This window comes from Aptenodytes patagonicus, chromosome 7 (genome assembly GCF_965638725.1).
Source record: "Aptenodytes patagonicus chromosome 7, bAptPat1.pri.cur, whole genome shotgun sequence".
In the NCBI taxonomy this organism is placed as follows: Eukaryota; Metazoa; Chordata; class Aves; order Sphenisciformes; family Spheniscidae; genus Aptenodytes; species Aptenodytes patagonicus.
This window is the reverse complement of record NC_134955.1, coordinates 52,818,832-52,834,691: the sequence shown is the minus strand read 5'-3', so window position 1 is coordinate 52,834,691 and position 15,860 is coordinate 52,818,832. Positions and strand designations below refer to the sequence as shown.

Here is a 15,860-nt window from a genome sequence, read left to right as displayed (position 1 = left end):
CTTTCTGTATGTCTTGTAAGAAGTAGAAATGTTCTATTTTGCTCAGTCCTATGTCATGTCACCTGGAGGCTTTCTCATCTGTTTGTCTTGGCTTCCTAATGTGGGGAGAATGAATGTGGAGAACAAACTGTCGAGTGTAGGTGCGGCATTCTACTTGTTAGCTTTTTAAATGCTGTTGAATTGGGAATAAGCTTTTGGTTTCTAGAGCTAAATGTTTAGTTTAAAATTTCATCTTAAAATCACCCAAATATTTGCTGAAAAGTGCCAGCCTTCCCTCCGCTGTATGTTAGTTGATAGAAGGCTTTTTATTTAACACCTGTTTTACCATTCATTCTCTTACACTCTGGAGTGTTGCGTGGCATCTCTTCTCTAATCAGCATGATAGCTCTGTTTGCAGTCCGCCGTTTCGAAAAAGGTCTGTTTACTGAGGTGTGCTGTTGTACACCAAAGATTTTCTGTAATGTCTGACAAATACATGACATAGATAAATGCTTAGTTATCTTGCTAAATTTTCATTTGTAAGGAGTTATTTTAGTTACTTCATCCGCTAAGGCGCTAGCTTATGTTTCTTATTAAGTAGAAAAAATAAAAAAAGAAATGATGATTCTATTGCTTATAAATTCTTATTCAAGAAGATCCTGTTCTTCCAATTATATTTTAAAATACTGTCATCTTAAACTAACCCTAAAATTTAAGGAGTATTTGTATATAAACATGAATACTGGGTGTGGGGGAACCATTCTACATATGTTATTATGGAGTGCATTTTGAGTGTCTACAGTTCTGTGTCCTTGGTACTTATCTTTCAACATGGAAGTTCTGCAACCTTTCTAGTCATTTTGTTCTTCTGAACTATCTCTATGCTTAGGCAGTTTTTCCGAATGTCTAGCTAGCTAGAAAGCTTTAAATTGCAAGGACTGTACTCTAAGTATTTCTACCATTATGAATTTTTCTTCTGGTAAACTTTATGCTTCAAAGCCTTCAAGCAGCTGAACAGAACTTCATTGCTACTTTTCTTCTTCTTAATAAGTTTTATGTCCTTTAGATCTAGGCTTTCATTGTCACCAACACTTGGACTTTGCTTTGTGTCCTTATTTGACTACATGTCAAAATAGAAATGCTCCCTATTCTCCTTCACATTGCTGCAGGGCTATTACAAGAAATTATTTAAGGATTCATGCCTACTGATCTTCAAATGGTTGGAAAAATCTTTCTTATGCATGCATATATATACAGCCCGTAGTACATAATTCTTTTATATCCAAGATTCAAAAAAGGATTTTAGACTGTGGACTGATGTCCTTTTTCAGATGCAACTGTATGTGGAAGCTGCTGAAAATACTTTTCTAAAATTTTTTTTTTGAGTGTTCAGATAAAACATCCTTGTATAATACCAGCCCTGTGTAAGCCTGTTCATTCTTAACTGTTAGAGCTGGGTATATTTTGCCTGGGTATATTTTATCTAAGAAGTTCCACAGGCAGATGTGAGAGGTTTATCATCTTTGACAGTGAAATAGTAAGGAGAAGCTGGAAAGACGGAATAGGAATTCTCTTCTGCTGGCATGTTTAAATTCAAAGTTGACTGCCCTCAGTTTTGTTGTAAATATGCAATTTGCATTCCATGCATTATGTTCCTGAAAATTAGTGAGACATATGTGAGAGCCAAGTAGTGGGTAATCTTAAATATCAGACACTTGCAACATGAAGGATTTTTTTTGTTCAATAAAATCGCTTGTGAAAGAATGCTTAGGTGCTCTTCACTTGAAAAGGACAAATGTTTGGCAAAGATTTATGTTCTTGTAGAGAACTGCATGATTACAAGGTCTTTTCTATTTTAAAACGTCAATCCCTGTTTTCTCAATATACTTTTTTAGGGATCAGGTTAACTTTCACTTCTGATCACTTGTGGAGGTATGTCCACTTCCACAGTCCAGCCAGTCATCATTTTTAGACCAGCTTAACATGACTGACTTTATGATAAATCCATTACTCATATGTAATGAATTACATGCATGCAATGGATAGAGTCAGTATGTTGAGAGTGTCCGAGTGGAGTACACGTATGCACATAGGGTGTCAAAAGTAATCCAACTGATGAGAAGCCCATTTTTGTGTAATGGCTATCTAATGTCATAGATAACCCTTCGGTGTTAAAAATACTTATCGTTAACTTTGTCTTAGTTGTCATTATGGCTCTCCTTTGAGAAGTGAGAACTTTTCTTATCCATCTTGGTCTGAAGACAAATGCTTCCACCAACTCCTCCTACAGTTCTTAAGTTGTTTTCAGTCTTAAATTTTTGTGTTGTCTGGTTGATGAAGGCTGTACTTTAAGTGGTGTTATCTGTTACTAAGGTACTTCGACAATCTTTGGACAGACTGGGTCTAAGGAACATTGGCATCATCGCTGCAGATGGAGATTGGAACGTTTCAAAGGAGATGATAGTTGATCCCTATCTTAATGATGCTGTTGAGGTAGTCGGGTAAGTGTGGGAGAAGGGCGGAGTTTTACACATTCCTTATTGCTTCCTTTCTGTAAGTAAGTCTTCATCTCCATTTTGAGAAGTCATATGTTCTTATTCCGTACTTCCTAGCCATTCCCAGTTTTGTCATCATCATGTACAGTGGTGACTGATTACTCTTTCCTGTCTTCCACTCTTCTTTCAGCTTAGTACATGTGTAAGGTAACCTTACCACTCTTCCATCATTTCTTTGAAGTGTTCAGTTAGGAGCTATGTTTTAGGCTTCTTATCTTAGCAGTAGTGAATGACAGGAGACTTCTAGCTAATCTGCACATGCATCTTCAAAGTCAGAAAAACCTTAGGACTGAATTCTTGGTCTGCAGTCAGTTTTAATATCAGGTGAACTTGAACTTTCACACTGGAACTTACTACCCTGGGACTTTCCATGCTTGCAGCATACATGTTCTTTGCTTGAGATTTTTCTGGTCATGTCCTAAAGCTAGGAGTTCCTGTTCATTGCTTATATCTGATAACAGATAGTATTAGAAGCGCACACACAGACATTAAAGTAGAAGTAAAAACAAGCATTCAAAGTTTGTTTTTAAACTAATACAACCATCTCACTTTTAGCAGCTAGGAATACCCACTGTTGTAGTTCTAGCAAATGGCAACTTGACCGTTTGCCTGCACTCTTGCTCCATAATGCACTTTCTTACTACCTTGCTTCTGTCAACTGGCTTGATACTTGTTCTGCCGCTCTTGCTTTCTTGGTAATCTCTGATTTCTCAAAACTATAAATAGGTTTTTAAAAATTATAGCATGTTCCCAATGGAAATGACCTATATGCGTATAAATTGTTCACTTGTGTTACATTTGGTAACTTCCTTACCTCTGTTGTTAACCTTACTGTGATAAGAACATGCCTGTGGTCACTAGTGTACCATTTATCCTTATCTATACGTAAGGGGGTGTGATATGCTCATAATTGTTTAAACTAATGCATGGTTCAAAGGTTATAGCAAGTCAGTTAAGCAGGGATTTTATAAAGAAACTGCTTTCATATGTGTTGAGCTTGTAAACACTGATCACCTGGAAGCAGCTGCCTGAGAAATGCCAATTATAAAGCCAGCATTGAGTAACTCATTTGGTTTAAAAACTTATAACTTTCTTAGGTTAGGCAAGACTTGCACCTCAGCAAGTTATAGTGCATTAGGAAATGTTTTAGTTATGATTTCCATGCCAATGAAACTTGCAGGATGACTGCACTGAGTATGTATGGTTCTTACTACTTTAAGAGCTTGACAGAATCAAGGCTAGGAGTACCTGTTTTTGTCTGTAGCCTTTAGGACCATGGACATGTTTTAGTTGTTCTTTAAGATGAAAGTTCTTTTTGTCAGAGGTTTTTCTTGAATGTCATATGGATTTTTCCCCAACTCCCCTACCCCCGCTGATCACAAAAAATGAAGAGTTTGGAGAATATTTCCTGTGCAGTAGTGTTGTTACCTATCAAGAAATTAAGGTTAGTACAAAATGAGAACACCATGTTTCTCAGCCAATGCTGACTTTAAGGCACCAACTACCAAACAGAGTTCTTGCTGACCTAGAAAAAGATTTAGGTGTCCGTTCTTCAAATGCTCAGGTTCAGAAAGTTGCTAGAAGTACACTGTATCTGTGTGTCTCTTAGATAACCGTGTCTAGTTTGTAAAATCTGCTAGTCAGTTTTTCTAAATAGTCTTAAATTCTTTTATCTGAAATCCTTTCTGGTACATTGTTCTGTAATCTCTTCAAGTATAACCCTCTCTGTGACTTTTTCTTAGTTCTTCTATTTTGGAATGGAAACCTGGGATTAAAGTTATATTGTTTTATTTAGAAATTATCAAGATAATTGAAATGATTGCTTTGGCATCCATCCACAAAAAGTAACTGACCTTTCCCTTTCTTTGTGTTTCCTTTAATTTTCTTTTTTCCTTTCCTTTCTTTTTTGCATCACATAATTTTTACCTTGATACCATTGCTCCCCGTGGAGCTTTATCGCTGCTTAAAATACCGTTTGCAATCTGAGGCATATCTAGGGTAGAGTTAAGGTAAAGTTTCTATGTCTGGTTTTTCTCCTCCTTATTTGCTGTCTGCTGGCTTGTGATTTGAAAGATGGAGGACTTCATATTTTCTCATTAGAACGAAGGCCACCAAGCTGTTATCATTCAGTGTGTTTCATCTTCATTGGTTGAAGGAGTGGTCTTCCTGAACATGTTGCTTGCCATCGTTTCATACCAATGAGTTGCAGCACTTGCCATTGAAAACACAAATTTTGTTAGAAGAAGTAACAAAAAAAGCCTTTATCTGCTACTAAATCAAATTACTTACCCAGTATTCATAAAGTGCTTGAAAATGAAAAAAAAACCAAACGTAATATAGTTAGCTCAAGTCAAACTGTGTTGTTATGTTTCCTTATTTTGTTTGCAAGACCATCTTCACTACTGTCTTCCTGTGTTATTTTGATGGGTGCTACTTCTGTGTTTGTGTAGTATATATTCATGTTACTTTTCTGCCAGGATGTATTATGGCTCAGTACTACATCTTCTGTGTTACACATGGATTTTTTCTGTTGTGTTTACAAAGGCTATAGAGTCCATATCTCTATTTGGCAAGTCCTTTCTTAAAGGACTATATGCCAATACACAATTAGACTTGAATATATTCCACAATTTTTTTTTTCTGATGTTTATCTAGAAGTAGACAAATTAAAAATGTTTTTCCGTAGTTCTCAATTATTTAAGTTATCTTTGACTTGTGAGTCATTATTAGTGGACAGTAATTGTATCTTGGGTGGTGAAAAAAAAATCTGCCTTCATCAGTTTTTATTTACTAGACAGAGCAAATCATATTTTATTTCTAGTTGATGTAGCATGAGTCTTTTTCAATGATCAAATAGCAGAAACGATTGCTGCCATTTCAATTTATCTTTTTTTTCCTGTCTCCTAGTGTCTGTCACTTTAAAAAAATCAAAAAATCATGGTAAGTCTTAATGAACAAAGATGATGGGTGACATATTTAAGAGCTATTTGTCAATGACTCTGGCTTTTATGTAAGGGCTCTTGTTCTGTTGATTTTCATAGTTAATATAGTTACAACTTTAGAGGAATCATTAGTCTTATGATCCAGGAATGCTTTCTCAGTTCAATAGGAAGAACAAGTTCAGTTCACTGTTACTTGCCCTCTCTGAGGTAGAAAACACTTGCTGTTAGAGAGAGAGATGAATTGACTTGTCCAAGACTATGCTAAACTGGTTGAGGAATAAAGATTAATTATAGAAAATACTGTCTTTTGGATTTATTTTATGATTTTTGGATGCTGCTGCTTTTGCTATTGTTTTAAACAGGATTTTTGTATTACATAGTTCAAAGCACAAGCGAGAAACTTAATTTTGAATTTATGTAACTGATCTTAAGACATAATGTTTGTCTCAATTTGAAACAATAGATTTTACTGATAGAACAGCCTTGTCTTTTTTTTTTAATGTCTTATCTCTGGGGATGTTATCTGTAATTACACAGGATTATTGACTAACTTGGTTTGCACAGGACCTCTGAAGGTGATCTGGTTGAACTCCCCTGTATCAAGCAGGTACCATTAGATCATGGTGCTGAGGCTTGTTCAGCTTTAGTATCTTCACAACCCCTTTGGGCAACTTGTTCCACGTGTTTGACCATACTCATGCTCTTTTTTTTTTTTTTTTTCTTTTATGTTCTTATACTTAACTGAATTTTTCATTAGTCCATAGCCTGTACTGTTGCAAGGGGTTATTCTGTCCAAGGTGCAGGACTTCGTGTTTGCATGTGTTGAACTTGATGAGGTTCCTGTCAGCCTGTTTTTTCCAGTCTGTTAGTTGCCTCTAAATAACAGCCCTCCTTTTCAGCATATAACTGTTGTTGTGGGTTAACCCCAGTAGGCAGCTCAGCCCCACACAGCCACTTGCTCACTTCCCCCCAATGGGGGGGAGGGAGAATCAGAAGGGTGAAAGTGAGAAAACTCGTGGGTTGAGATAAAGACAGCTTAATAGGGAAAGCAAAAGCTGTGTGTGCCAGCAAGGCAAAATGTGAACTTCCTGAGTTTTATTAAAGACATCAAACAGTATTGTCCCTAATATTAGCCTGTGGGGACATTGCTAGCAATCTGCATCCTGGTTGGACTTTTCTATCCACCTTGGTGGGAGACTTTGCTAAAGTCAAGGTATATGACATCCACTGATTTCACCTTGCCCACACAGGTAGTCATCTTGTTGTAGAAAACAATCGTGTTTGTCAGGCATGATTTGCCCTTGCTAAATCCATGCTGCTGTTCCCAATCATCCTCCTATCCTTCTTGTGCTTGGCAGTGGCTCCCAGGGAGACTTGCTCTGTAACCTTCCTGGGGACTGAGGCTAGATTGATGGGCCTGTAGTTTCTCAGATCCTCCTTCTTGAAGACAGGCATTAAAACTGTTTTTCTCTAGTCATCAGGAACCTCCCCTAATCGCTAAATACTTTAGCCTTTGTATGTATGTTAAGTCTGCAAACCAAATACTACCTTATTCTAGTGCAAGATGTAACAGGAAAATACAATGCAGAAGTAATACTAACATTGTGTTCAGATGAAGTTCTTAAGAATTTGGGGCAGGAAATCTTGACGTTTCAGGCTACTGTGAAACTGCACATAAGCTAGTTCAGATTCTGATCTGTGGGAAAAAAAATGTTGCAGCACTGTTTCCTGCAGGTAGTGTTCCCTGTTAGACAAGATTATACATGGTAGAAATATACAGAATGATTTGAAGGTAGTTAGGCATTTGGTGTTACCTGAATTTACAAGTACAGTAAGTGCTGTTTAGGGGACCTCTGGACTTCAAGAAACTACATCGTTAGACTCGGTCTTATGTGACATTTTAGATTTGTTTCACTGACTTTCAAGGCCTTAAAATGTCTCTAGGGAAGTGTACAGTGGTTGCAATTTTAAAACTTGAAATAAAATGCAGTTGAGTGATAAGGTGTGTATGTGTCTGGGTTTTTTCTCATTTCTTGTGTTGGTTGTGTTTAGGAAGAGCTGAGCTCACTTGTGTTGCTTCCCTGTTAAACTGAAGTAGTTGATTAGCAGGGAGAATAGGGGGAATCAACTCCTTTTCTTAATTAAATGTTTACTGTGCTTTCCCAAGGTTTATAAGTTATAATTCAGTTGTCCTTGCTCTGTATGTGGTCTGTGTAGCCTAACCCTCAGCATTGTAACATCCAAGTGGTTGATCTGCAAATAGAGTATCTTGCATGAGATGTGATATGCTTTGTCTTTAACTTTATCTGCAGTTTTGTGTGTGTAAGAAAATAAGAACCAAATGTTTTTAATTTTTCCTTTTGTCATGTACTTTGGGGTTTGGCACGGTAGAGGAAGAAGTCCTTCTTTGAAGGCACTTTGTGTTTGACAATCTATTACGTTTTGTTTGGTGTAACAGTTGTTGTCCAAGTTGTAAAAACAAAAATTGGAACATGATTTGTTTTTTAAATATGTTCAAATAGTGCTGAAGATGCTGCTGCTTTTTGCAATACAATTTTTTGACAATTTGAAAAACATTTTTTTATTTGTCCCTTCTCTCTGTTCTTTGCTCTCCTTTTTTTTTTTTTTTTTTTCCCAAAGCTGTTGAGGTACACATTGGATAAGCACGATCTGCAGCAGGTGAGGATCGTAGCCAGCGATAGACTGTGGGAGCCCATTTCCTTTGTCTTGCTGCTTGACTCTGAGCTCCATGGAGTGGTCGATGTGATTGGGTAGGGGGTTCTCTCTGTTTTTCTTTCTTGGTGGTTTGTTCATAGTTTGTCTTCATCTTGCTTATTTATGACTAGCACAGCCAAAGCTTTACCTCTCTATACTCTTACCTGCAATGAAAGGATTGATACTATAACCTTTCTTACTAACCCACATCAAATCACACGGGCTGTTGTCCTGGTGACAGCCTCAACCCTTTAATTGAATCATGAGTCTCCTATCATGTGGAAGATTCCTATTGGCTGTGGTTGCACTTTTGATGAATTGAAAGTTTTTTGGACAACCCTGTTTATTCTGAGGGTTGTTTTGGTTCCTGTATTTGGTATGCAAAAAGTGCTTTAGCTTTACAGCTTTGTATACAGCCTTGCATTACTGACTTCCACTGGTCTGTTACAGAAATGGGTGTGATCCAGAAATCAATTTGGGCTATGATTCTTTTTTTAGTTACGATAATGTCTTGATTCTTATTTCCCATTTTTTGTTTTGATGGGAAGGTTGTGTTTGGAAAGCATGCAACCAGCTGACTTGTTTTTCTCGTTCTGGGTTTCATCATATGATGGTAATATTTTGCAAAAGTAGTAGACTAAATTTGAGATTGATTACTGACTTGTCTGCTGAATGGAAATGTGTGTAAGACTTGCTCATCAACTTTTCTTTTTACAGTAGCTCTAAATTTTAATTATTAGCTTCCATAAACTTGCCTGACCCAATCACATGCTTCAAATGTGGCTGTTCCTTGCTTCAACTTGAGCCTTTTTCATTCGTCTTTATATGTCTGACACATAGGAGGTGTAGAAATGAAGGCTTTCCCTCCAAATACAGATAGGCAGTCAGTGCCCCCCCCCCCCCCCAGTCAATCTCTCCCCCCATTCTGAACAACAAAAAGTATCCTGACAGTTTTTTGCAAGTGGAGTCTTGGATCATGTGTGGATCAACAAGTGGAAGCAATTGTAAACTCACTCTGACCAGATGCAAATCCACTGTAATTACCATGATCCCAATGTAGTGAGCATGCTTCCCTTCTGTGTTTTGGCAGCTACAAGTATGCACCCAGAGTCAGTTCCTGAAGCTCAACTGTTTTTACACTGTCTCAGTAAGCTGTAGTTGCTTAACTCTTTGCAAGTCTAAGTTTTATGTCCCTACTCTGATTCAATCTTAACAGGGAGATGAAATACTCTTGTGTAATGGATAATCAGTTGGCTACTGGACATTTAGTGGTGCACATCTCATCATGGTATCTTTAAAAAAAAAAAAAAAAAAAGTTGGCTTGGTTTTTTTTTTTTTTTTGAAACTATAAAAAATATTTCCTGTAGCCAGTATGAAGGTACATAAAATCAGTTTTGGACTTGGTAACGTAATTTGTGATCTGTGAGGTCTCTCATCAGACAAGCTGGATGGGAGATTAGTTAAAGCTGCTGCTTTTGTTTTATTTTGCACTATTTGCATCCAGGCTTCATCTGCAAGATACTGTAGTGGCTAGAAATTACAGGGAGCCCTGAAGACACATTGTAAAACTATTAATAGATGTTCACCCACATAGGAATGACCCAGGTCACCAAAGCTCTTTATAATATGATATTTCCAAACAGCTTTTCAGAGCTATTATGGTTGCATCAATTTTACCAGTGAAATGAAATATAATGAATTATAAAGGAGTATTACTCCTACTTTGAACACATTTAAATTACATTGTAGCTCTTGAAAACAATGTTTTTCAAGGATGGGCTTGCAAATTCCACAGCTACTCATATGAGTACTTTAGATGTGCTACTTGTTTGTAACACAGTTAAACCAGTTACATTTTTACATGCTATAGAGGTAGAGACCAAGCTATTCTGACTCTACATGTTGAAAATTCCACCTCCCTCTCCCCCCACCGCCTTCCTGCTGTTAATTGAAAGTAAACAGGAAGTGTTTAGAAAGTGCCAGTGAGTTTAGGAGTAACAACTTTCATTTTCACCTAATGTCACTTTAGTATGCCATTAGGTCTTTTTGGTTAGAAGCACCAGTGTTCTTAACCAGATCTGTTCTGAACACACATTTTGCTGAATGTGTCGCAGAAAACCAAGCCTTTTAAAGAAATTTGTTAGAGCTAATTATGCCCAAGTTAACAACCTAAGGAAAACAAGATGATATTGTGACATTACTGCATGATGGAATCATGATGTGGTGCCTGTAGTAGTAGGAATTCAAACTGTCCTGAGTCCCTCCCAGGCCTGTGTGCTGATATGGCATGAGCAGTAGGAAAGACAGTGGTGTTAGCTGATGATTTCTGTTTTCTAGAGATGTTTTTGAGAACTAGATTTTAGGTTTTCGTAGGCAGTGTGTTTCTGCAAAGCTTCATTGTAGTGATGATATTATATAGGCTGATCTTTTAATTTAGTTTCTACAGCCTTGTACTGACGCGTGAGAGAAAAAATGGTGGAAACCCCTGCTATTTCTATCCTGATTTTTTTCCCCTTCCTCCCCTTTGGGCCATTGCTATATGCAAAACAAAAAATAACACAAAGTTTTTTTGTTTGTTTGTTTTTTTAACTAAGTTATCCAAATGAAGTCACTGTGGGCAATTGTGCGAAGCAGCATTTGCAATCCATAAGTAGAAGAGCTTTTCTTAAATAGTGTTACTTTCTTAATAGATCTGATTGGCTTCCCTACACAGGCAACTGTGGATTTTTTTTTTTTTTTCCCGTTGGAGTTATATTGCTTCATCATCTGCTGTGTAAAACACACTTAATCTCATAATAATTAATATTTTAAAAATACATTGTTACCACTCTAACAGCTAGAGGCCCTGATGATGAACCAACCATCTGCTGGTTCCAGAGAGATTGAAAGAAGGAGGGAACAATGAAAATACTTTTTTAGTAAATGACAGTGGTTTGAAGAATGCAAACACTGATAGTAAAGGCTGTTGGTAAAATCTTCTCTCGCAGTGATAAGAGGTTTAAACTTATGTGTCACTTCTGTTGTAATTCTGTTCCTACTATTCCTTTCGTTACCTTTTCTCCACCAAGATCCATTCTTTTTCCCCCCTTTCATCATATACATCACTTTTCTTCCTCTCTCTTTGCAATGGTCTTCTGTTACAGTGTGTCTGACTCTCTGCTCTTTTGAGCAAAGAATCCAAAATCCTGCTGCCTCTGCTGAAGCATCACATTTATAAGAATGATGCATAAACTCTACTCCAGTTCATCTTTTCAGGCAGCAAGAAGGGTAGGTGTTTAGGAGTCTGTGGTTTTTCCTGAAACATTAATCAGGATACTCAAGTCTTTCCAAATGGTAGTGGTCCTTGCGTGGACCAATTATTTCCTGAGAGTAATTGGAGTATAAGTCGCTCCTTTGTAGGCTTTTTCATTTCCATTGAAGTAAAAAGATTGTTTTCACAACTGAAGGAGCAGAACATGCTGTTTTGGACACAGCTAATCTCCTGTCCTTTGCTGCACACCTTGTGTTAGTTGTTGAGGCTGTAGAGTGGTGCAAGACATCTAAAAGAGGGCTGTAGCATTATCTAGTGTTTTCTTTAAATATAAATCACATAGAGTTCAACAAATCCAGCACATACTGGGTGTGAAAGCCTTCACTGTAATCTGACAGCAAATGTTTATTTTGTGCATTTGGGTGGGTCTTTTTAAAGTATACACTCTACAGTGCTATTAAAAGTTTAAAAAAGAAAGATTGGTGTACTTATTTTTTTTTTTTTAAAGTTAGTTTTTATATGGAATAGGAGTTACACACTCCTTAGTCATGTCCTACTTTTTAAGGACTAATTTAGTTAATGAAAGTAAACCAAAACCCCTTGGTTAACATCAGTGTAAGTGAAAAGCAAATACAGTGTAAATTGTGTTCATTAACAGTAACAGAAATTGCATCTAAGAGCAGAGAAAAATGATTCATTTCTCAACTGGTGGTGAAACTGTTTTACCCGATTGCATATCAGTGGGACAAAGTGAGGATGTTATAAGTGTGTGGGCTTTAAGTGGAGCAAAGCTGCCAGTAAAGATACACTGAAGGAGTCTGCCTCTAGAACCTGTTTGTTCTCCCTGTAGCTTTAATCCTGTTTATCATCCCGATTTTTTCCAATTTATTTCCATAGCTTTAGTGTCTTTGCATTGAATTATTTCTCTTCCCTCTTATGCAAATAAAGGCGACCCTCTGTCTTAGTGCAGGAAATCACAGCTCTATAGATTTTGTTCCTGTGTAATCTTATGTAAAGCTCTCTAACATGCCCCTGCCTTTTTTTTTTTTTTCTTTCTCTTTTTGTAAAGTACAGCTTGTATTTGGAAGGGATGTTGACTCTTAGTATCTAAGAAACAGCTTTTCAGGGTATGGAGTGTAGAAAGACAAATTATTCCTTCTTTGCCTTGTCTTTGCAAGCTACACACTTTATGCCATTACAAAAACCTTTGCTGGGTATTAAGGTAATACTTGTGTTTCCAAACCAAAGGGGAAATATACAGTAATCTGTACAGCAGAGAAGGATGTAGCTAAAATCTTTACTATCTGTTACGCTATCATTAGCGAAGCTATGTATGAAGGACTACAACACTGGGAAATGGCCCATTGTCCACTAGGGGGAAAATAATGAAAAGAACCCAACAGTCAGCCTAGAAAAACTGGTATTTCTTGTGTCCCTGTCACAAATGTATCAATTCGTCACGTTTCAGGCTAATAGTAAAGGAAATATTTATGCCTTCATTCCCAGTGCTGATAGTTTCATTTTAGTATATGTATTTAGTGTGTTCAATGAGTGTGCTAAATGAGGGCAAAATCATGACCCTGTTTTCTGCACGTGATTTGAAAGGTTTTATTTTGGTCAGACTAATTTGGCACAGTGAATCAATGTTGTGATTGAATATAATCAGTAGTCTTAATTTGGGAGAAAGCATTGCTCCTCATACTAAGGAAGATCTTGGAAAGAAAATTAGCTTCCATTACATGTTTCAACTATTTTCAGTTTACATCTCTGTAACTTTTATAATCCAACTAGCATGCCTTTTTGAAACCTGAGTTTATTAAAAAGGTGTGCAAAATTAGCCAAGTTCATGTTTAGGTCCTAAGACATTCATGCAGTTAAGTTCTTAGAATAGTGCCTAGTACTGTATCTTACTGTTGATTTTATAATTATTTACGGTTTTGTTTAAGATAGTACAAGGTAGCATGTATTTTCTCTATTTAGCGCATTACAGTTATGAAAATCTTCAAGCTCAATTTCAGGATAAAGCTTTGCTTTAGCAAGCTGCAGAAATTGCATGATATATTTAAAGCTAGGTTAACTTATATGCTGGCATGTATCAGAAGAAGTAATCTTCTACTGATGCAAAGATAATAAGCTAGGGAATATTATAGCTCTTTCTGGTTCCATTTTTTTCTATTCCATTAGTATTATTCCAAGAAAGTTTGTTTTTCAGTTTGGAGGAGGTGAATCATTGCTGCTGTATGTACTTCCAGGCTTTGATTTTTCTTTTTGTGCTAAGTGCTCTTTCTTTTTAAAATATTGTGTAGGGCTCACTATCCTGGAACAAAAACAGTGCCGAATGCCTTATTAACTAAGAAGAAACTGTGGTCTTCAGAAGATTACAGTACTTTCAATGATGAAGTAGGTGCAGGCTGCTGGGCTCGGATCCTGAACCAAAACTACGTGAATGGAAACATGACCTCGTAAGTGTTGTGCACTGTTGCTCGCTTTCACAACTTCATATGTAAGAATTGTTTAAAGTACTATGTAACACATCCATTTGCTATGGTAAGACAGTAGGTAAACTGAAACTCCACTGTCAGTCTGAATGCAAGTGTAGTAAGGTATGAAGTCTACTGTCCTTACCTCTTTCTGTGGTAGAAGTCCCACAAGTTTTAATGTATTCTTGAGTTACTGTTCCACAGTATCCAATGGCTTATGCAGCTGAGTTCAGATGCCTTTGAGACTCTGATGATATTTGTTAAAAAGAGAATGTTCTTAAGAAGGGCTACCAACATGAAAACCATTGGAGGAAAATAACAATAAAGCTAATTTATCTGTATTTTTCTTAAGGTCTTTATCAGGTGGTTTGTCTTCAGTTAAAAGTAGTAGGTACGGATGTAATTATCTAGTTTTTCCATACAACTTCTTTCTCAGAGTCCATTCTAAAACATGCTGTAGTCTTTTGATATGTTTCCTGTTTCCTGCACGTTTTCTTTCGAAACTGAAATCTGGAAGAAAGCTGTTCTATTTACTGGGAAATTACATAACTCGCAGTTTTAGAAGAGACTAGAAAACATACTTTGATGTTTCCAGTGCAACAACTACTAATCTGAGGGGGGCGGGGGTGAGAAGTCTGATTAAAGAAAATGTAGGCATCAAGATGTAAGCAAAATTGTTCAAAGCTTTTAGTTTTTATATAACTTCATTTTGGAATAATAAAGAGAAATCTTTTTGTCTGAAATGCTTGAAATGGAGCACAGCACAAAGCACTTAGATACCTGTAAAGGGAAGTTTCTTGGGTCACCTGGTTTCTATGAATCTTCTGTCTCCTTCTCTGCAAGCTGAAGTTTTCTAACAGATGAATGTTTCCTACGTGAATTCCTGACCATTCTGGTTGCCTCTTGACTCTCATATGCTTTAATATCTTACTTTGAGGTCTTTCTTTTGCCATTGTTTTTCTTTTTTACAGGCACTTTGTAATTATATATGCCCCATTTGTTTAGCAACCTGACAGCCAGACCTATGTATTGTGTTTAGAAATTATTGTAGGATAGTTCCAAGTCCATGTATCCAATATTGAAGTTATCTTGGTTTTTATATTGAAAACAGTGTCTTCCTGATGAAAGGCAGCTTGTCTTTCTGCTAAGGTCGTTTCCTTTGAACTTGAATTCCCTACATTCCTCTTCTAAGTTTGAAACTCTGCAGAACAAGTTTAATGTGAGCAAGTTGAGTTTATAACTCAGGAGTTGTTTATTTTATGAGCACCTTTTTGTAGGATTTCAGGATCTCTTCTGAAATGCATTTATAGTGTGATAAATCTATGGCAATGACTTTAGAATGAGGCCTTTGCACTCATCTATATGCAATAGCAGAACAGCATGCCAGCTTTTGCTTTCTACATAACTGCTTTATTAAGCTGTATTTCCATACTTACGGCACACAGGTCTTAAGTTTAAAGTCCTAGCAAAAGATTTTCAGTGAAGACCAAATCAAAAGACCTGAAGTAATTAACCTTGTCAGTATCCTGACAACTTCTTGAAATAGCGACAACTCCTGGAGGATGGCTGGTTAGAGTTGTTTTATCTGTTATTTATATGGATAAAGGAAGGATTATTTTTTTTAGTGGTACTAAATTGCTCCCCCAAACCCCTTCCCCCAAAAAAACCTACCATCATCACCAGCAGCAACCAACCACCCAAAAAACCCCAAAACAACACCCTAACAAAAAGCTGTAAAGCTTAATTTTTTCCCCTTCAAAACAGGAAAAAAAAATACAAATGGAGTCTTTAACCCTCAGTACACATTTCCTTTGATGTGCAACTTTTTATGGTGATATAGCCAGAGAATGTATCAGTTTTGTAAGAAGTTCTCAACACTGGAATTTAATTTGTTTTATTTTCCTCTCCTGTGTTTTTTCTCCTTTAGCTGGAATGATTT

At 36.8% G+C, this 15,860-nt stretch overlaps 1 protein-coding gene across 3 annotated transcripts in view; it reads left to right on the top strand.

The window, feature by feature from the left end:
- Positions 1 to 15,860, top strand: part of GALC (galactosylceramidase) — a 41,487-nt gene that overhangs the window by 11,584 nt on the left and 14,043 nt on the right. Inside the window, exons 7-8 of one of the 3 annotated variants that reach the window (XM_076345239.1) lie at positions 8,117 to 8,247; positions 13,748 to 13,903. In XM_076345239.1, the coding sequence (XP_076201354.1) occupies positions 8,117 to 8,247; positions 13,748 to 13,903 (287 nt within the window). Of the gene's footprint in view, positions 1 to 2,352; positions 2,481 to 8,116; positions 8,248 to 13,747; positions 13,904 to 15,860 lie in introns of all 3 variants that reach the window. The other 2 variants (XM_076345240.1, XM_076345241.1) reach the window with 2 other exon arrangements.